This window comes from Falco cherrug, chromosome 6 (genome assembly GCF_023634085.1).
Source record: "Falco cherrug isolate bFalChe1 chromosome 6, bFalChe1.pri, whole genome shotgun sequence".
NCBI classification, from domain to species: Eukaryota; Metazoa; Chordata; class Aves; order Falconiformes; family Falconidae; genus Falco; species Falco cherrug.
Genome location: NC_073702.1, coordinates 77,026,964 through 77,048,148, shown reverse-complemented (window position 1 = coordinate 77,048,148; position 21,185 = coordinate 77,026,964). Strand labels below are relative to the sequence as shown.

At 42.9% G+C, this 21,185-nt stretch overlaps 1 protein-coding gene across 4 annotated transcripts in view; it reads right to left on the bottom strand.

Moving 5' to 3' along the window:
- Window positions 1-21,185, bottom strand: part of RUNX2 (RUNX family transcription factor 2) — a 159,007-nt gene that overhangs the window by 85,776 nt on the left and 52,046 nt on the right. For 2 of the 4 annotated variants that reach the window (XM_055713576.1, XM_055713578.1), the window contains exons 4-5: window positions 19,885-20,058; window positions 10,092-10,253 (exon numbers count right to left, since the gene is read on the bottom strand). In XM_055713576.1, the coding sequence (XP_055569551.1) occupies window positions 10,092-10,253; window positions 19,885-20,058 (336 nt within the window). The remainder of the gene's footprint in view (window positions 1-10,091; window positions 10,254-19,884; window positions 20,059-21,185) is intronic. The other 2 variants (XM_055713577.1, XM_055713579.1) reach the window with 1 other exon arrangement.

The following is a 21,185-nucleotide window of genomic DNA, read 5'->3' as shown; positions in this document are numbered from 1 at the left end:
AGACTCAGTCTTGTACCTGTGCTGCAATCCTGCTTTCCAAGCAAGCCCATTGCACAGCCTGATTTTATATAAACTAAAACAAGGGGGACATGCCTTTAGCTGACGGTTTCATAATATTCTGCCAGTCCTAGACAGTGCTTGTTTAATAGAAAAGGTCATAAAAAAGCACTGATGCCTATGGATCAGACAGTGACAGCCCAGTTAACCATTAAAAATACAGAATGGAAATGATGCATCTGGCATCACTAGAGCTTGTGTAGGGACATTTCATCTCAGCTAAATGAAAGAGGCTTTCTGGGTACCACTCCTAATCCAAGCATACCACCTTCCACTTCTCACTGCCAGAGAAATGTGATATTAAGAGGCAGAATGATAGAATGATACACATGACATGCCCTACCCATCCATTTTGCTTTCAGAATCGATCCTTGGTTTAAATCCTCTGAGCTATTTTTCTCTGCTGGTGCTCTCCTTCTCTCAGCGTAGTTGCTCCTCTTTCTCACAAGAACCCAGGGCAGCTTTCTCCAGCTGCCTACACTCAGCACTTGTGTATTACAAAATAACATGTTAGGGCAAACATTCATGGCTAGCATAGGATGAAAGGTCAAGTGGGTGGTTAGAGAGACCTTTGGGAAAAATGATCGGGAAGCTTGGAGGTGACATAGCCCAGACAGGGCTGAAGACGCAGCACACCGACTCCTCTCCTCCTTTAAACCACAACCACCTTTAAAACACCACATACCCCCCCTGCATTTAGTGTCTGATACCTTTTTTGGCCAGAACTAAACTTCTTCACACAATGAGAGCGTTGCCTGGTCCAAGTAATTCCAAGAGTTTAACGCAGTTTCAACTCTCTTTGCAAATTTGCCCATGGAATAATTATGAACGTGGAGAGCAAATAGTCTGCTCTGTCTGGGTGACACGCTACCCAACAGGGCCACAGGCTGAGCTCTGATCTGCAGGCTTCTCTTCGTTTTTGACAGTTCAAATGCTAGCTAAACCTGGAGGAAAAAGCCCCCATGACTACAGCAGTGTTTCTTAAAATGAAAGGCTGAACACTGTATGGCAACTAGGGGAGAACATGTATCTTGTTGTCCTATTCCTGTATCACTATCTACAGTAGTGGATGAGGAATTAAATTCATTTTGTTAGAAAAAATGGGAGGGACTTTACAATTGGGCAAATATAAAAGCAGAAAAATTCCTAAAGGAATTGCAGAAGTCCAGAAAGTCAGTGAAAAATGCTTTCTTAGTGGGTTTTTTCAGGTGGGTTGGAAAGTAGAGTTTCACTAGTAGTTCAACCAAAAATAACTCCTTTTCACCGGATACCGTAGGAGTTTGGATGATTAGGGAAGGGAACTTCCACTATTTGATAGATCATACTGAAGCCACAGCAAAATTAAAAGACCAAAATACTTCTGCACAGTGCCTCTCCAGCCTCCTTGCAAGTCAAACCAGTTCTGCATCCCACAACTTCCAGTCCCCTGTGGCTTCTGCCATCTCCCCGAGACCCACCACAGCAACCTCCTTCCTTACCCACCTCCTTGTTGTATCTGTCACCGCCACAGGAACCTCAGAAATAAAAATCAGTGCTGCAATCTGGCAGACAAAGTTATAGCAAGTTCAAATAACTGGAAACTAAAGTTAGACAAATTCAGACTAGTAATAAGACACATATTTCCAAAGCGAGCTTAATTAGTGTCTGTAACCAAAGGTTGTGGTGGATCTTGCTTCCCTGGAAATTTTTAAATGAAGACAAAGTGAGTTTTTGTGTTGGTTTTTGGTGGGTTTTTTTTCCCTCGAAGGTTATCCTCAAGTTCAAATGAGACATAACTTGGGGTAATCTTACAGCTGGGTCAAAGCAGATGATCACATGAGCTTCACTGTATTAATAAGCTATGAATCTACCTATGAATTTGTGTATCTGTGGAAAGCTGCTTATATGAAATTATTCTTCCCTAAGCCTTATAGATGAAACTCCACCATTACTAAAAATGCTTGGACTCCACAAAATCTCCTTGGACACCGAAGCAGCATTGAGCGCAGCATGGGTGCAGGGTCAGGTTCCCCCCCAGGGGACCCTGCACCGCCCACACACTGCTCTTGCGGACATGGGGAACCTGTCTCAAGTTCAGGAAGGCACCTCCAGCTTTGATCCCTTCCCTCACTCTTTTGAGTCAGTCTGAAAGCAAATATTAAGAGATTTCCAGATTAGTGTCCCCAAATACCCTCCCTTTATGCATATGAAATAGTTGCGTCTTTCTTAATAACATCCTTTATGAGCTAGATGAAGGTGCGCACCTTCACTTTATCTCATTCATCTTCCTCTCCTTCGCTGCCTATGTTTTTTTCTTTTGTACAACCACAGAAAGCCTGAACTTCTTGCACAGCTCTTACTTTCTCTTTTGGTCACCAGTATCAGCAATATCAATGCTTTTTTAAATCTGACAGCCAAGCTGGCATGACACCAGATCCTCTTCTGCTAAAACATCCATCAAGAGGGGAAAAGATTTGGACACTTGTAAAATGGGACCAAACAGCCATTACTAAACCACTTCAGAAAGGTGTTGTGAAGCTCTGCTAGGCTCTAACACTCCCTTCCTGACCAAATTCAGCATGGTCAAATTCTGCATGGCCAGAAATGCAAGGAAATTCCACCGTAAGTCAAGGCAGCTCCAGCTATTTCTACTAGCAGCAGTTTTTGCTTCTTGAATTGTGTTTTTTAGTGTAAGATTTGCAGAACTGGGACTTTAAAACTGTACAGCTCCTGGAGGGCATAAGATACTTTTCTACCTATCTTGGACCAAACACAGGCACAGTCTAAGAAGGATCAAAGTCTCCCGCATTTTACGGGACCATTTAGTAAATTCAGCTTGTGCAATTATTCAAACCAAATTCGGTGCAACAGACACTCAAGAGCCACAGAGACTTAAGGGCACAAGTGATCCTAATCACCCTGTATGTACCAGAGAGCTTCACGTATGGAGTTAGATTCCCTCTTCGTATCAAGACACACGTAGTCCTACATCAGCAACCACCACTGGCTCCATCCTAGGTAGAATATCAACAGTGATTCCACCAAGGGAATCAAGAAATCATCATACACCTTTATACAGGGATGAAACAAAGAGCTTGCACCCACAGCCTTCCTGTTAGGAGCTTATTGACTTTATTGGGAGCACACATCTAGGTAATGACTCAGGATCTGGCCCTTTGAAAGTATGGAATCAAGCACCCGGTTGCCCCATTAACAATTAGCATTCTGTTTACAAAACCCAGCAGAGTCAGTAAGAATAATCATTACAAAACATGCTCAGACTGTGATTCCGGTTTAAGTTAATATAATTTTAATGAGTTCTTCAGAAAAGGCCTGGCACTTATGGAAAATTTCCTTAATTAATATCAGACCCTAAATTAGTAATAAAAAAAAGCCCTGAATATCATTTGGTCTCAAGCTGGAACTAAAGTATGTTTTGGCATCATTACTAACTGTTAGCAGCAAGCTCTGGAAACAGATGCAAATCTTGATATGTGTCCTAAATATAAAACACATTGCAAAAAAAAAAAAAGCTCAGATAAAAATATATCTATACATCCACATATATTTGAGTGTGCTATTTCCTGCCTGTATCAGCAACAAATTTATTCCATTTAAAAACATTCCACTTGTTTCTTTTCCGTATTTTTTAAATCCTTTATTTCAGGAATAAAACTCTTTCACTCTGCCTTCATTTTTCCTGTTTATTTCCTCTCTCAACAGCCGTTTTAAGTAAACAAAAAGGGCTTAAAGAAACGCATTATAATATTCAAACATCTGAAAATCAGCCCACTTGTTTTACCACCTAAATACGGGTATAGGTGCCTAATTTGAGGCCACCCACGCTAGAAAAATTTGGCCTTAGTCCTTGAGGTAAGGATCATGCAACGCATCTTCTGGACAGTTACTCCAATGAGAGATTCTGCCCAGCAGAGAGGCTGCCACTGAAACCCCACAGATGAGTGCCAAGGTGCTGAGATTCCCAGGTGACACCAAGTGGGCAGGAGACTAAAAATGGAAAACCTGCGGTAAACAAAATAAATAGAACCACTGAAAAATAATGAAAAAGAGGGGGAAAAAAACCCAAAAAAACTGAGTTACAAGTTTAAGGAGGGTAGCAAAATGAGTGGGTTGTTTCTGAACACCCAAGCTCCCCCAAGTTCTTTACTTTGCCTTAACTCAGTGTCACCTCGTAGGGAAAGCATTGAAAATTAGCTAGGAGAAATGGAGACAGAGACATCCTTGAGTCTCTCTGCTTCCACTTTAAAAAAAAAAAAAAAAAAAAAGACAGAGTGAAAATTGTTATAGTCACCAAGAAAAACATCACAGCATAGCAAGCGCACCAGAAACAGAGCTGGTTTCTTGGGTTTGCCAAAAGCCTGAGACAATATTGCTGAAGCCTGAACTGCTCATTCATTTCAGGAGCTGCTACCACCATGGCCATTGCTGGTGATAGCCATGGTATTAACTGTTTCCCTATTTCTCAGAGCTCATAAAGAGGAAAAGAACTGTATTTTGGAGGCAGCACTAATGCCTAATCTTATTAAGGGTCCCATCCTGAAATGTGTTTATTACCCACAATATTTAATGAAGTTAGTAGGAATTGAGAGGTGCAAGAATAGCTACTTCACGTGATGGCAGTTTTTACTTAGGGGCTGTAAAGTTTTCTGAGCTCCTTAGAAGAAAATAAACAACTTTTCTTTCTTAAAGTTAGTATTTTTCAAAGACTGAATCCCCCTCAAAAGGGAAAAATCTTATTATAAAGATTATGTGTGTATGTGACATTAAGCAAAATCCAAGGTAATTCACATTCAGGGTTTGAAAACCAAGATGACAACCAGTGCAGGACCTCAAGAAAAAACAGCCCATCACTGTGAGCAGCTTTCTCATTAACATACAAACACTAAATCCAGAGGTTCAGCTGGAGCTGCTTCCATTATATGTGGGGAGGTTTATTTTAAGATCTGTAGGCTTAAAAGAATGAACCTTAGATTGTGTAAAGGAACAGCATTGTCACTGATTAGGGCATGGCTGGCATTTGCAGGGTTGCATTTACACTTGCCAGCCCCCAGTGACCTGGGAGAACAGGAACGTTTTTTAAATTCAACATCTGGTGAAGGTTCAGGATGGTCCAAAATGCTGCAGTGATATCTACAGACAAATTAATGGGAAAGCCTGGCTACACTCAAACTAGCAAACAGCCCCAGAGTCAGGGCCCGTTTTCTGGTTTTAAATCCAGCCAGGATGGTGTGGCCACAGCTGTAATATTAAATCCTTTTAGCCTCCACAATGGAGTGGCTGCCTCCAAGCTGCCCATAGGAATATGTTCGGGACTCTGCTCCTTTCCAAACCACAGCTGGGACCTGTTTGTGACTGTGCTGGCCAACCCCACTCAAAACCAACCTCGCTGACAATTTAACAGTACTGTTATTTAAAAGCCCAGACCCTATCGCTCTGTAATTTATTGGTAAAGATACTACTTTCTGGCCATTTTAGTTCAGATGGATGGGTCTGCAACCTTCTTCTGTTTAAAGGCTGAGCCCAGTATGTTCGTCGTCTATCTTAGTGTGTCCCTCATCTGTCTCAGCATGTCGCTATTCAATGACAAAGTAACTACAAAGACAGAAAAATCCACCCTACACACTGCAGGGACCCCAGCGTGTGGGACAAGTGTTTGGGCATGGCGGCATGAGGCCAGAATCCCCAGGTGACAACTATCTGCAAAGAGTGCAAGCCCAGGGCTGGAAAAGGTAGGTTTAGTGATTTGTCCTGTTATTTAGATTCAGTTTTAATTTTCTCCTTTGTCATGTAGGCATTTGTCAAACACAGTTGTGTAGGACAGGCTCTTCCACAGCCAGCACTGAACATGTTCATGTTACACTTGCAGGACAGGTCCTCCAGCATCTTAAGACCTTGACCCTGCAAGTCTGTCTCAAAGGTGAAGCAAAAAGCAAGAGACTAGCACTTAGGCAGAAGGGTGAGGAGGTGTAAGAAAAGTGCAGGGGAAGAAGTCTCCCCACCTCCCATCTCAGTATTTTCAACAAAATTAAATTCAAGCTTAAACCCTGCAATCACAGAGCAAGCAGAGGTCAGGGTGAGGCAGATCATGGCAGGGTTAAGCCAGGACTGAAGCGTAACAAGGCTGTGATACAGATATGTTTATGGGGCAGTTAAATCGTCTCTTAAATCACCCCACCAAAGGCAGACTATCAGATCAGGCATGCTTGTACCTGAACTGTTCACCTAGGCTCGCTTTAGAGCCCCCGGAGAAAAACAGGCTCTTCCAAGGCACTGCCAGGGACCAGTATGGCTCATCTGCAGACTGGTCAAGTCCTGCAAATGCTAGTTTGTCCCCACTGACTCAAAAGGGAGCTGGGGGTGACTGTCACGGTTACGGATGTCTACCCTGGGGACATCTAATACCCATTCCTCCTTCACCTGCTGCGGAGCAGCTCTCTTGTGACTGCAGGAACAACTTGACCTGTACTCCCTGCTCCAAACCGTGCATGTGCTGAGGACTTGCTGGATCAGTCCCAAAGATTTATGTAAAATGGCTGTGATGTGTATTTATATGAATCATATACATTAATTACATAATAGACACTCATGCTCCCCGTCCCACATGCACTTTGGTTATGCATAGAGCACAAAGGCTGAGTGCATTCACTATGAATCATGCAATAAGACTATGTCCCTCAGGCAAAACTCTCTCTAAAATGACCATGTTCATATATTCCCATGGTTTCCACTACAATATTATTTAATTAAGAATATTAATCTGCTAGGCCACCAACTTTCACTGTCTTCTGGGGAAGTCTGAGCAGACAGATATTTTAATAAAATATGGGGAATCCTGCTCTCTTAGTGACTGAGTTGGTGCAATAAGGTAAGTCAATTGCATGGCCTCGTGGGCTTGTTTTTTATTTCTTCTTGATACGAACATGAGACACACACCAGAAAGATCACTGGTTCAAAAGTTGCATGAGTGATGCCAGATAGTCTTTTTTTGCTTTGCTTTTCAGCTACTGATGTTGAATACTGCCCTAATACATGCGGCATGTCATTAATTAGTTGTATGACACTGCAAAACCAGCAAAATCCCCATTTGCAGAATAAAAGATGAATACTTGAAGTTCGACAGCTCTGGGTGCTCATTTGCACGTGCCTGCAGCATGCATGCAAACATTTCAGTTGTGCAAAAGAAATCAGTCTAGACGCTGACACGACCAGTTCAGCTACATTGCAGCTGCCCGCCAGAGTCACTCCGCAGGGTTGCAGCCTGCTGCCCTTTTCCCCTCTCCCATGGGACAGAGAACCACATGAACTGCTATGGCAGTCCCTCATCACCTCCTGTCCTACAGCCCCAAACTCTTCTGATGGTCAGCTTAATCTGGGAGTGAAACACAGGTGACCTCATCATCAAGAGATATACGCATCCCTGGACGGGGAGGAACACCACCAGTTTGGCCATGGGATGGATGTGCTACTGGTCATGGAAGTACCATCAAAAATAGCTCTTGAGGGCTGCCACTGACAGTACCACCAGGAACCACTCTTTTGAAGGGCACATTGCTTTATTAGATGGTATATTTTCAATGTGTGGGTGAGCACAGATTAAGCAGTTGTCTGGGCAGAGCCGTGGAGGCCTGTGAAAAGGCTGAGTGATGTGAAATTGTGGCAGGTAGGAAGTCCTGTGCCTGTAGGTGTGACATCCAAGGCCTAAGGGGGAAGTTTTACCCATTTTTCCTCCTGCATGATGTTAAGCAACAGGCAGTAAATATGGCATTCATTAAAATTGCCTTGTATACTTTTAACAGGCTTGATAATCAGATTTCTGCCACTGTATCGGAAAGCAAAGTTTGTTTTTATTCGAGGCCCTGTAAAACTCTAATTTCTCCCTCATGCACTGGAGGTGCCTGAAGTTTTCTAATGTTTTTAGTGTTTCTTAGCAGTCATTTTTTCCCCCCATCAAAGCTCTGTTCTCTGAAAGATGTATCGAGTAACTGAGTGGAGATTTGCATTTCTCCATGTGTGAGGGATGGACTGGTTGCTGTAAGGGGCAGCTTTAAACTTGCATTTCTCCCTCTACTTCATACACAATAGAGGTTGGATCCTGCCCCTCCCTCCCTGTGGCCCTGGTAGGTAGAAACACTTGAGAGGAACCCAAATTCCAACGTGCCTCCTTGCAGCCTGAGCATCCACTCTCATCCTCCAGCCAGGAACACCGCTCTGTATTTCTGAACATCAGCAAACACTGCAGACAACCTCTAGCAGCTGTAGAAGATCAAGGTCCCCTTTTCAACCTTGAATCTAACTAGAAGCAAGATCCCCATGCTGGTGAAAGGTAAGAGCATTGCAAAGGCATCAGTCAAGCCCCCAAAAAATGAAGGACAAGAAGTGGGAAGGCAACCGACTGTAGAGTACAACAGAAAAGTTCAGTCCGCGGCCACATAATGTGTGCATCCAGGTCTTTTAGTCATTCTGCCTGCACCCACACGCCAGGCGCTCACGTCTGAATACACACAGACAAGCAAGGGCTGCAGGGCAAGTATGCCACGGTACAGCTGCTGAGGTCCCAGCCGAGCCTCTCCTGGAGGTATTGCTGGGGGCACAATTGCAAAAATAACCCATTCGACATCATAGACCATCAGGAGGCATGACTCAAAGGGAACCTGTTTCGGGCCAAACAAAGCATTTCCTCCGCATCAAGCTGATCAAGTTTTTTTTTGAACCAAGTCAGCGCATTGCACAGGCAGCCCGCAGGAACCTGTTCTACCACCCTCCAACCCTTGGCCCACATGGAGATATTCAGCATCTCTAAGAAAGCAGAGTGCACTAGGACTGGAGAGGTTTTTGCAGCTGTTTGTTTGAGAAACAAAGCTTCCCTCCTCCAGGATGAAAGAAATCAAGGAGTCTACGCTAATCAAATCCTACACGCCTGCTGGATGAATTTCAGCTTGTCAATGTTGCAGCTCAGTGGAGTGATCAACATTTCTAGCACTACGAGCTTGGTGGAAGGGGAAAACACGACAGCAAGAAATTCACCTGGCTGCAAGTCAAACAGGTGTATGGCAGCAGCATCCAAGATTATAATAATATCTTGCAAACATGCAAAAATAGATGTAATAAGACTGATTCTTTGGTTTTCATTAATGAATCATAAAGGCTTTCTTTACATTACACATGCTTTTTTGGCATACGTTGCTAATATTTCCACACTTGCAAGGCTGGAGTTTTAATACTGAGCCTCCCTCCCCTAAGGTTCCTCATTTTTGGCAAGATATACAAGGTGACTGTGTGCCATGACAGGCTCCATTTTACTTTGGGGCAATCAGATTACTTCACACAGATGGTTTTATCGCTGAGACCATTAGAGATTAATTGCCAGTATGTAAATGTACATTTGTTTGATAAAAAAAAAAAGTCTCAGTTCCTCACTGCTGTCTTGTCTATGTTCCTAAATGTATTTATTTCCTTTCTCCTGCATCATCCCAAAGCACAATTTGTCCAATCTTTACCTAAAGTGACTCAGCTAGTTTTTGATAGGCATCTTAAGTACACATTAACTAAGGAAACAGGCTTTCTTGAGCTACTGGATTGAAAAGCTGGAGAATGAACCTTAGCCTTAACTATGGAAGAAATAAAGGCATCTATCTGTCAGGACGCCTAACATCACACACACCACAAAGTAAAGCACCAAAACATAGAGAATATCACAATTACTTTAAAACATGCATGTAAACATCCTCTTGTGGGGGAAAAAAAAAAAAAGGAGATAATTTGTTCATAGAATCAGGTTCACAATGTAAAAATAGTCTGATCTGAAATGGACTTAGAGACATTCAAATGATACATGTTCAGAGCAACACAGCAGCTCTTCCATTTCAAAAAAAAAAAAAAAAAAAAAGGGACTTTGACCCCCACCCACCATGCAGTAACCCTGTTATCACTGACTGAGCTTTGCTCTTCTCATCAAGGTTTGTCTGAGGCCACGGCAGCCTCTGCCAGTCCTGTTCCTATCTGCATAATTGTTTTAGGCAAAACAGAGTCTTTACCTGAGAGGCGTCTGGGCACATCGGTAATGGCTGGAAGTCCTGTGCCTCGAGTGGAGGACAGGGGAGTTGTGGAGTGAATGGACGGTGAAGTCATCTGGCTCAAGTAGGATGGGTAAGATTGGTCATAGGACCATGGCGGGGATGACTGCGCCTGCCTGGGGTCTAGGGAAAAAAAAAAAAAAAAAGAGAGATTTTTTTTTTAAAAGGAAGAAAAATTTTATGGCATCAACAGCCTAATGGAAAGAGGTGGGGTTACTGAACATACACACAGCAGCGCTATAAGGAATGAGAATGTAATGAGACACAACCTGCTCCTCTAGGACTCAACCCCTTCAAGCCTCACTCTGCGCTTTTCCCTCCCCGTAACAATTTTGGGGGGAAATGAATGGAGCAGTGAGCAGAGTTTTAAAAGATATAGCAGCTGTGCTGCAAATTCCTGGTGTCTGTTGCCCAGGTCTAACAGTGTGTTATACCAAGACTCGCCAGTCCTCTAGAATTGAGGCAGATAAGCAGACAGAACAAGAACAAGACCCAAGTCAGCTTGGGAAGTGGACTTCAGAGGTGAGGAGACTCTGCCGTTATCGCTTGACATGCCTGTCAAGTTGTTCTCCGGTTCAAATACTACACAATAGTATTTCCAGTGCTGAAAATACTATCCAAGAAGGAAAATGTCATTAATCTTATCAGCATCCAGCCAAAAATGCCACATTTGGATGCTGGCCCAATTACCTACAGTCACCTCAATTACAACAATATGAAACCAAATGGTTTGTGGTTGCTATCGCAAGGTAATGATGCCTTTTGATGTACTTGGAACAGCTCACTATGGAGGAAAGTACGGATAATACACTATGTACGGATAAATACAATTTATTTTTTGCTGAAGCACCGGTGGATTGCACTGAGTGAGAGAGAGGGAGACCTAGTTTTATTCACTGGTGTTTGGATTTATAAACTATTTGCTCTCTCAGTTAATATCTGGTGATAAACATAGAGCAAATGCCTCATAAATTATTATTTTTACTTCTTTACATCAATTAAACCAAAGCACTTCCAACCCCAAAGTTTGTTTTGGGCACTGCATGATAAACAGAAAACTGTCTTTGAACTGGCTCATAGAAATTGTAGCACATCCCTCCAAATCCCCCCAGTATTTTCAGCGAAGCCCATCAGGTCCACTCCATTTGGAGAACCTGCTATATCAGAACACACTAAAGTCCTTCTTTGTAGACGGCAACGTGATAGCCACATGGCATAAGCAAAGGCACTTTTTCAGGAAATTCAGCCTTTTTTTTTTTTTTCGTTTTTTTTAATGCCTTTCCCTGCTCTTCCACACAGCCAAACCTTGTAGTTTCAGCTATTCCTTGTTTATTTTTTCTGTTCAGACACGATTTGTTTGAAGAGATGTCTGGAAAGCAGATACTTCCTCGAAGCAAAATAGCTATATAGATATATAACCCCCCCCTACCCGTCCCCAAGTTTCCAATTTAATTTTAAGAGGATTTTCCTGGAGTTTTCCATTTATATTAGAGCTGAGTAATATAAATGGTTAACATAAACTCGTCAGAAATCCAAAGGACACTTGATCATTAAATGTAATGAACTTTGTTTTAACAGTTTCAAGGCTAAGGCTGTATAGATTGGCACAGGTTCAAATCTGACTGACTGCTTGTTGTTATATCTGATATCGACATATTTCTCTGCCTCATTCCCCTACTCTAATTCACCATACAGTCAATGGTAAATGATCTTCAACTGGGAACGGAAAGCCTAGGCTTACTGGGAAAACAATCTTAAAATTAATGATGTGTCAGGAGCACAATCTCAAATCCAAGCTCCTTCAAACTCCAAAAGCTTTTCAATCTCTGCTTCCAAATCCAAAACAGAGTGCCATAAAGTTTTGGGTTTTGGTCAGTTCCAATGATGGAAGGAAATTATACAGCAGGTAAAGGCCTGGGGGGAAAAAATCGTGGTGGAGGATGTTTTTACAGGATTTTGGTCTAAGATGGTGAAAGCCTTAGGAAAGGAGCAGCCTTCTGGAGGTTCATGCCACTTCTGGTAGTGCAATCCTCACAGCACAAGAAGATCTTAAGCATCTCAGACACCCTCACCACTTTGAACACCCATGCTAGACTTGGGTCTACACCTAACATCCTTAATCCAACCACCATGAATGCCTACGTGGACACAAGAAGGATGCATGGAAAAAAGTGGTCTTTCAAAGGTTTGTGTGGTCTTTCAAAACAGTATCAAATACTGTGCTGTCCGAGGCAGAATATGGGGCTCAATGGACCATCAGTTGACCTGAAAACATATCATATATTCTCATGACATCTGACTTAGATTTATACATGCCTTAGATTTATACATAGCTCATTTCAACCTCAGAGCCACAATATCATGTTTCTTTTTTAGATGTATAAATTTCATTTCAGCTCTCCATGAGTCCAACACTGTAAGATTTTAAAATGCAAAGTATGTCAGAGAATGAAGAAAAAGAGGATGGACTGTTAGTGAAGACACTGTGCTGTGTCTTAACTGCTTCTGGTCCTGAAGCAGATCTCCTGTTTGACTTGGGTAACTCATCCAACCTCCATTTGATGCAATTCCTACCTAAATTTAAGGACAACAATGATGAATTGCATATTTTGTTGGTCATTATTTTAAGGTGCAGGCACTCTCCAAGTACCTCACTCACAAAATGAGGTGCTTTTCTTGGCTGGAAGTTTTCAACCCAGATATTGAGGTGCAGACTTCAGCCTCTCTGAAACTAGAGTGCGAGCAACTTAGCTCCAGGGAAATGAGATTATGTCTTCTCAGGGAATAGGAAATAAGAAAGGAAAATCCTCAACCAAATCGAACATCAGAGCTCAGTGACTGAGAAGAAGGTCACAGTACTCCAGGCTGGAGCGTTACCGTGAATCCTTTACACCAAGACATGGCTGAGGTCATGGTCGAGGCAGGGTGGGGATTTTGTCCTGGGGCTGACCGACTTCCAGTTATCTTCGCCCCTTAGGAAACTAGAAAGCGAAGATACAAGTTGCACCAGAGTAAATGCCCTAAAACCAGCCTCTGCTGACTGGTTAGCAGCCATGGTTTGCATGGACATGACAGGAGCAGCCAAACGCCCTTGCCTTGCCAAGTCAAATGTGACCTGCTAGCCCACAGGATAAACGTCACTGCTTGGCCATGTTGCCCAACCCCCAGAGCAAAATGTTGTGAGGCAGAGTGCAAAGCTGCCCTGTGTAGTCCTTGAAGGCAGACCTGCATTTGGGTCTCACATGGCATCTTTTAGTCCCACCAGCAGATGTTCCTTGCAACACTGCAGCAGCAGAGACAGCTGAGGCCCAACCTGCCCACCTCTTCTGGTCCGACACGCCACCACATCAAACCTCCTGGGGGGAAGGAGGATGCAGGGGCACCAAGTGGATCTGCCAGCTGTCAGAACAGCAATTCCAGGGCAGATCCACACAGATGCTTCTGAGGGAGACACAATGATGTCCTTAGGAGGCTCACCTCCTCCTTGCTCAGGCACAGAAGGGGTGGAATGACTACTTAGCATATACCGGCAGGGAAGGAGCTACAAGCAGATTTTTGAACAGTTTTCCTTGACCTCCTACACCAGAGACCAGCTTTCCCGTTCGCTCCAGCTGGCAGGCTTGTGCATGTCTGCTGGGTCCCTGCAGACCACGGGCTTTGCGCCATCACCCGAAGCACCATGTGCTCTGCAGGCACAGATCATCTTCCCAATTGTGAAAAGCCCAGAACTGATGAGAAACCTTACAAGCTCTAAGGCAGACTGAATGTGGATTCCTTCCTAAAGGAATCCCTCTAAAGCAAGGGAAAACACTAATATAAAAGTACTGTGAATGGCTCAGGAGAAAGCCCCCTGTCTTCCTGTATGGCAACCACTGGGAAGGGGTAGCAGAGCCTTCGACAACAGCAAAGGAGGCAGAGGGCCACTTTGAGTTGGCATTTGCACTTCAAAATTTTGGAGTGATTGCTAAGAGCAGTCCTCCTTTTGTAAACATTTCTGTTATGCCTGCGTGGGTGTGAAGGAAAGTGCAGCTTTCAGCATACTCCTTCACAACAGGGCATATCGTGTGTATGCTAAGAAAGCCTGGGCATAGCTCAGCTGAAACAAATCAGCAGGGCGAGGTCTAAACTAATGCACAAACAGCTGCATCCTGTTTGCCCTTCCAGGTAAACCTTGCCAAAGCAGGAAATATTGAATATTGCAAATTATTTTGTGTCTAATTTTTACTGCCACATTTATAGCCAGTGGGAGATGTACACGGTTCTTGACCCTTGTGGTCTGTGACTGACTGCATCAATGGACAAAGGACATTGATGCTTAATGGACAACAAGCAGTTTTAAAAATCAGTCTAAGACTGGATGCACTGTATAAAAACTGGAAGAAAAAAAAAGGATAAAGAATGAATAAAAACCCCAGTGACCCATTCTCCCACCGATGACATTGGCTCTCCAGCAGCATGACTTCTCTTCCTTCAACAGAAATATTCCGAAGTGTCAATGCAGAGAAGAAAAAAATAATGTAAATAGCCTTGAAGAATAAGTTTCTCCATTGCTTTTGCACTGGATTATGAAGCACACAGATTTATTATAGGAAAAAAACCACAACAATCTTGCAAGTTGAGTTACATGATCAGAGCATGATCACAAGCTCGCAGCTCCTTGGCACGCCATGATAGCACCCCAACATCACGTGCCTGCACGTACTTTGCAAAATCACTCTCATTTAAATCTAGCCATCAGCTCTAGCACTGACTGCTGCTGATTGTATTAGTGCTGCTGCTGCTATTAAAATACAAGCTGTCTGGAGCTATCTTGGGTAAACACTTAAAGCAAATGTCCTCACTTCTGATCTTAACAAAGCCAAGACAACTTTCTGCATGAATAACCTAGTGATTATAACACATACACTACCACCATCACCCCGGACCCAGCAAAACAACAACAAAACACAGCCTCCTTCTCTATTTCTTAGGCATCTTTAAAAAGCCAGGACTTGATCTGGATTGCCCAGCTCAATCAGCGCACTCAAATCCAATGGAGTTACACCCCAATGTACAGAAGCGTAATTAAGACCAGATTTTGGCCTGAAGAACCTCTAAAAACATTTCTCCTCCCACCCTGCAAGAGTCACATTTCTAACAGAAAAAAAATACACTGAACAAGTCATGCCAGTAGGGTGACTAAATTGTAAAGAGAAGGGGGAAATAAAGGAATACTTTAATAGGAGGGACACAAGCTTTACCAAATGGAGGTTCACAGGGGCAACTTGCCAGTCGCCTAAAAGGATGCAATCAATTTGCACACATACAGCAGACTGCAGCCACCCATGTGTTCATGGCAGCAGAAATCCCAGCTCCACCACCTCATCCGCTGTCTTGTAGTTTTTATTCCAAGTTACAGTAAACTGAAGGCATAACTCACCCCATAAGCCTATTACTCGGGCTATTTCTAAATTATCTGTTCCAGGCAACCATGTACTTTGTCTGATGTGCTCTCAGACAGATGCACACCAGCTACAAACTGGTGTGTGCTTCAGAGTCCTGTTGGTCCTAGGTAAAACACAGCCAACGCTGGCAGGGCACTTGCATAGTGCTGGAGTAATAACAGCTACACGGCTGCTGTTTCAAACCTGTCCTGCAGCTGATGGTCTCAGAGAACAGACACTGGACTTTGAGGCAGATGCTGCACAGCTTCATATCCAGAGCCTGGGACAACGTGGTGATGAGCACGGCTTTCTGCCTTCTCCCTGACTCTGCAAAAGGGCAGTATCCAGCCTCCTGCCTGCAAGTCCTGAGCGGGGGAATTAAGGAGGTCCCAGCTGGTACCGTCCCCATTCTCCATCTGAGAGTCGAAGGTGCTTTCTGCCCATGGTCTTCCCAGCAGACTCAGTTTAACTGTCCCTGCCTGCCAGTGGAGATGGGTCCTCTTACTGACTTTCAGGTAAGCCAGCTCTGAAGCCTTTAAATCTGCTTCCTACAACCCTAAAAATGATGAGGAACGAAAGCGTAACATCCCCAAAGTGCATGGGGAGAGGAAGAGGAAAGGGGGAAAAATAATATTTAATAGGACCTGCTTCAGAGTGCTGTTATTGCAGCGATGAAAGTCACAGGTTGCCTATAGATCAGACGGTGCCACAGTGGTGATGGAGCATGAAACCTCACTTAACTCCCACTTTGCAGCCCAGCTGCCGGGGTCCTCATGCTGACCACATTCCTGCCATCACGCCCGTGGCTTTTCCTGGCCAATAGAAGCTAATCCTCACTGGTTGCATTTTAGAAAAACAACAATTTTCCTCATTTCATACTGAAACACTGATGCAACAGCTCAGTGTCTGAATGGGAATGTAATCGGATACAAGAGTAAGTTGTGTGAGTGCTATTAGGGAAAGGGAAAAAAAATAAAAAAGCAAATATACCAGTATCCTAATGTGAACAGACAGGATTCCAGATTTACGGGCAGCAAGCGGCGTTCAAATTAAATCTGCATTGCCTCAGCAAAGGCATCTGCTTATTGGATGATTTGTTTTTTAATGACCCTTCGATGTTACTTTTGCAGAATCCTAGTTAAAATGCCATGTTGAATAAGGGCAACTCTGTGCCTTGTACTGCCACAGCCTGCTCCTGTTGTAGGTTTAGATCTGTGCTGTGATTTGTAAAACCTGTACTCTGATACTCTAGGAAAATAAACACAAGCTAGACAGAGAAAAGAAATATAAGAGTGAACTCCAAAGTGCTGAGTTCTTTTCAGACTCAGGTGTGGGCCAGCCAGGCTTTAAATATTATTTCTGTTTAATCATGCAATAGCTATGCAAGACCTCAAGCGGAACGAAACAAAAGCAGTTTATGGGCTTACTAGCAAGAATATGGATTTTGTCATAGGAAACCAGTATTTACTGTTAAAGTTATTAGGAATTAATTGTTTTCCCTAAAATCACTACGTAAAGAGATTAAGAAACAAAGGTATTTCTAAAGGAATGCTTGGTTAATTCCAACAAAGGTCATTAAAAAATCCTAGGTTTTCAGACAAGGGTCTATTCTCCTTTTAATGCATGCCCAAGCCATACCATCCCAGTGGACCATGTTAAGAAGCCAGTGGTATTCCCACCAAATAACGCACCCCAACAAGGAAACTGGTGGAGGTGGACAGCCCAGACAGCTCCCTCCCTACTACCATACCAAACAGGTGGACTTTTAGCAATTTCTCATGGTCACCTCACACTCGATCAAAGAGATGCCTTGCCTGCGGCATCCACTGTATCTCTCGTTGGCACCGTATGTGTGGCAATGGGCATCCATTCATGCCAGAAGAACTCAGAGGTACTGTCCACAAAAAGCATCCCAGCACTTTGGTGGAACATCAAAGCACATAGAGCTTTACAGATTACAATCAACGTCCTGAAGAGCACCAACAAGCCTTGCGGGGAAGCCAGCGTCATTCACAGAGCTGGCACTGATGTCAAATGCTCATGCTAATCACCTTATTAAATGGGAAGGCTACCAGAAAGCCAAAAAGTAGCCTTTGAGGGCTGGGTTTTGACTTTCCTAAATTGAGGAGGTTACCAGGGTGGGGAATAATGTGGCAAATACTGTACCAGACCACTTATTCTCTGCAAACTTTAATAAGTAGCTGACTCCTCACTGTTTGGGGGGAAATATAAGCAATTTGGGATTCTAAAGTATCACAAGACCATGAGTTTATCTGGCAAGAAAAGCACATAATCTGCAATAGATGGAAAAGTCAACCTGCCTTCCTCCGTTCAGCTCACTTCCCTCTGCCCTACCAGCACTGTGTCTTCCCTCTCTCAATGAAGTCTCAGCTGGTACAGTGAACTGCTAGCACTTCAGTCTGCAGGGAAGACAGGGAATGCCACAGAGCTTTGTTTCCAGTCAGGCTTATTTAAAGCTTATCTGAAGTTTTCACCTCCCGGATCTGTAAATGCTGCTGCTGATTCATAATGAGGCAGAGAAGTACTCTATTAATCAAACCCAGCAGAACATTTTCTACAGGAGGCATTTATGTGAATGAGAGCAGCATATGAGGTTACACTTAGCTAGGAAGAAAATTACAAGGGGATCTCAGTTCTCCTGCTTCAGGGCATAAGCTGATCACCAGATGGGGTCAGGAAGAATTTCACCCTCCTTCGTTCCTAGATATAGCGTTGCACAATAGGTAAACTATGGAGGCACAAGGAAGAAGGAAAAAAGCTGATTATAGCACCAGATTTTCCCTCTGCTTTCTCAGGAACTATGTCCACAAGCACCACCAGGCAGAAGACAGTAGGTTAGAAAAAACACTGGGCTTCTGTCTGGCAGTTCTTATCCAGAAAATTATATGCAGAAGAGCCCTGACTTCACATGTCCAACAAACAAAACACTAAGCCCAGCCAAAAAAGCTGCTCTGGGAAGCTGGTGGACAGCACGTACTGTGTAATGGCTACTATCAATACCTTTAATATATTATAAATATTTTACATCAGTTAAAGTAGGACTTCTAGATCTGGGAGAACTTTGCCACAGCTCATGGGAACAGTTTTTTTGTTTCAGTTCTCTGAGTGCTTTGGGTTCAATTTAACCCATTTACTTCTCTTTCTTACTGCAAATTAATAAACCAGTTGAACTTAAGAAAAAGAAAGAAGAAAGCCACAACACTTTGTTAAAACCACTAAGTTTCAGCTGGTATCAAGTCAAAACCACTTGAAACATGAAACCAGAAATCTTCCTAGGTTGACTCAAAGACTGTGTCTATACTAGGAGTGCTTTACCAGTAAAGGAATATTGGTATATAACATTGGTAAAGGACTTCTGGTGTAGATGCAACTGTAGCAGGAAAACTGAGTTTTAAATCGGTCTAGTAAATCGAGCCAAGAGATATGTTGACAGACTTGCATCTAGGTGAAGTTCTCCAACAGTTCTAGCAAGTGAATTGTTCAGGGGCAACAACTCTTCACATCTTGGATAGACACAAATATGTCAGCAAAAATTTTTAAATGTAGAAATACCCAAAATCAGGTAGAGGTTGTTTCAAAACTCTTTTGAAAAATTTAACCAGCTCTGAATTTAGAAAAATGACAAAATTGGTTTATTCTGTGGGCTTCACATTTTCTTGCAAACTTCTGGCATAGCTCCAGTTAAACATCTTATTTCAGTCTTATAATCTGTGACACATGGTACTTTATGATTTCTCTCAGCACAATGAAATCTGTCTCTCAGCATGCAATCATAAATGTTGCATACAACCCTCACAAGCAACCTTTAGAGATTTCTCCATAACCCAGTTCGTTTATTGTAACAGTGGTCAGCACTGGTGCTAGAAGGAAACCGCCATGTGAGAAGACTGTATTATTATTATTGTTATTACAATAGGAAGACCATTAAATGCTGGCTGCTTCCCTCAACATGAGTGCAAAATAAAAAGGCTGAATAAAAATGTTCATTCCATTATACACAGATACGTACTACTGCACACACAGAGGAGAAGGCAGAGTAACATGGCAGTTAGAAATTCACCAAATTCCTACTCAGTTTACCCGGATCGACTATTTTGGATTATTTTGCATTTATGGCAAAAAGATATTTTTTAAAAAAGAAAGACATTTTTGGCTTCAAACACTATAGAAAAATCCACTTCCCACCTAGCTTTGCTTGGAACACGTCTGTCACTCTGTAACAGCCTCTTTTACTGCAGTTGAGACACAAATATCCATAAGCAATTACTACCATTGCCTGTGCAAGTCAAACCTATGGTTCTGTCTCTTACCTGTAATCTGACTCTGTCCTTGTGGATTAAAAGGACTTGGTGCAGAGTTCAGAGAGGGCCGTGGGCTCTGGGTCGGGACCCCTACTCTCATACTGGGATGAGGAATGCGCCCTAAATCACTGAGGCGTTCAGAGAACAAACTAGGTTTAGAGTCATCAAGCTTCTGTCTGTGCCCTGGAAACAGCAAATCATAAAATAAAAGCGTTAATAACAAGATTTAGTAATTTAACACACCCCAAAAAAACCCAAAATGGCCTCTAAGGACCTGTTATCAGATTTAATGGACTTACAGGTATCTCGGCTACCCCCGATCCCACAACAACATTGGGGGGGGATGGGGGGGTGGGATTTGTGTTTTGGACATGCTTGTGCTGGTGAAAGCCTTATCAAGCACAACTGTGTCCACACAGATGTGTAACATTGCAATTTGGATCAAAATAAGCCCTTATCAGGACACCCACACAAGGTCTTTTTTGTCTTTTTTGTCCTTTTTGTCTTTTTGTCTTTTTTTATTATTATTTTTCTTTAATTGATGCTTTAACTACACTTGGTAGTTAAAGAGACAAACTTCCTTTTCCAAAAGCAAGCCTCGTATGTAAGTACAAGTTATCAAGTGGGACAATTATTCCATGCCTGGTTTATATGTTGTGGATTTTTGCTATGAAAATGAAAGCTTTTCTTCTCCCGTTATTTTTTTTTTTTTTTAACTCTGTCACAGTTAGTCATTAGCTTTCATTCCTCTGGGAGATTTTCCAAAGAGTAAATAGTCACTATCATTTGAGAACAGCAGTATTGCAAGGAAAACTTTCAAAGCTGCTGGCCACGACTGGGTCCTACACTCCCTTTGTGTGGTCAGCCTTCCTCAGTGCTCCTACTTCTCACCCTGAAAACAGACTAACTGCCCTCGTGACATATGCTCACATCAGGAACACTCATTTATGGGTGCTCAGTTGTCCAAATGTGAAGGGGGGAAATGGAAAAAGCAACAGGATGCCTCAAGCGCTACTGCTCATATTGTCATTGAGACATTTCAAGAGTAAAAGTTTCACTTCTCTAATTGTTGCATTTTTGCTCCTAGGTTTAATTTCTTTCCAAGGTAGCTATAGGACGCTCCTTGCCCAATGGTGCTTTTGAATGTGAGATGCCGAAGGTGTTACTTCTATTATTCAACGTATGGAGAAACAGCCGTGCATAGAGATTAAGGTCAGGACTAATTTTACTTAACTTTAGCCATTTATAAATCAGGCATCTAGTCTAAACTCTCCTAATGCAGACTTCCTCTACAGTTAATGGAAAGAAAG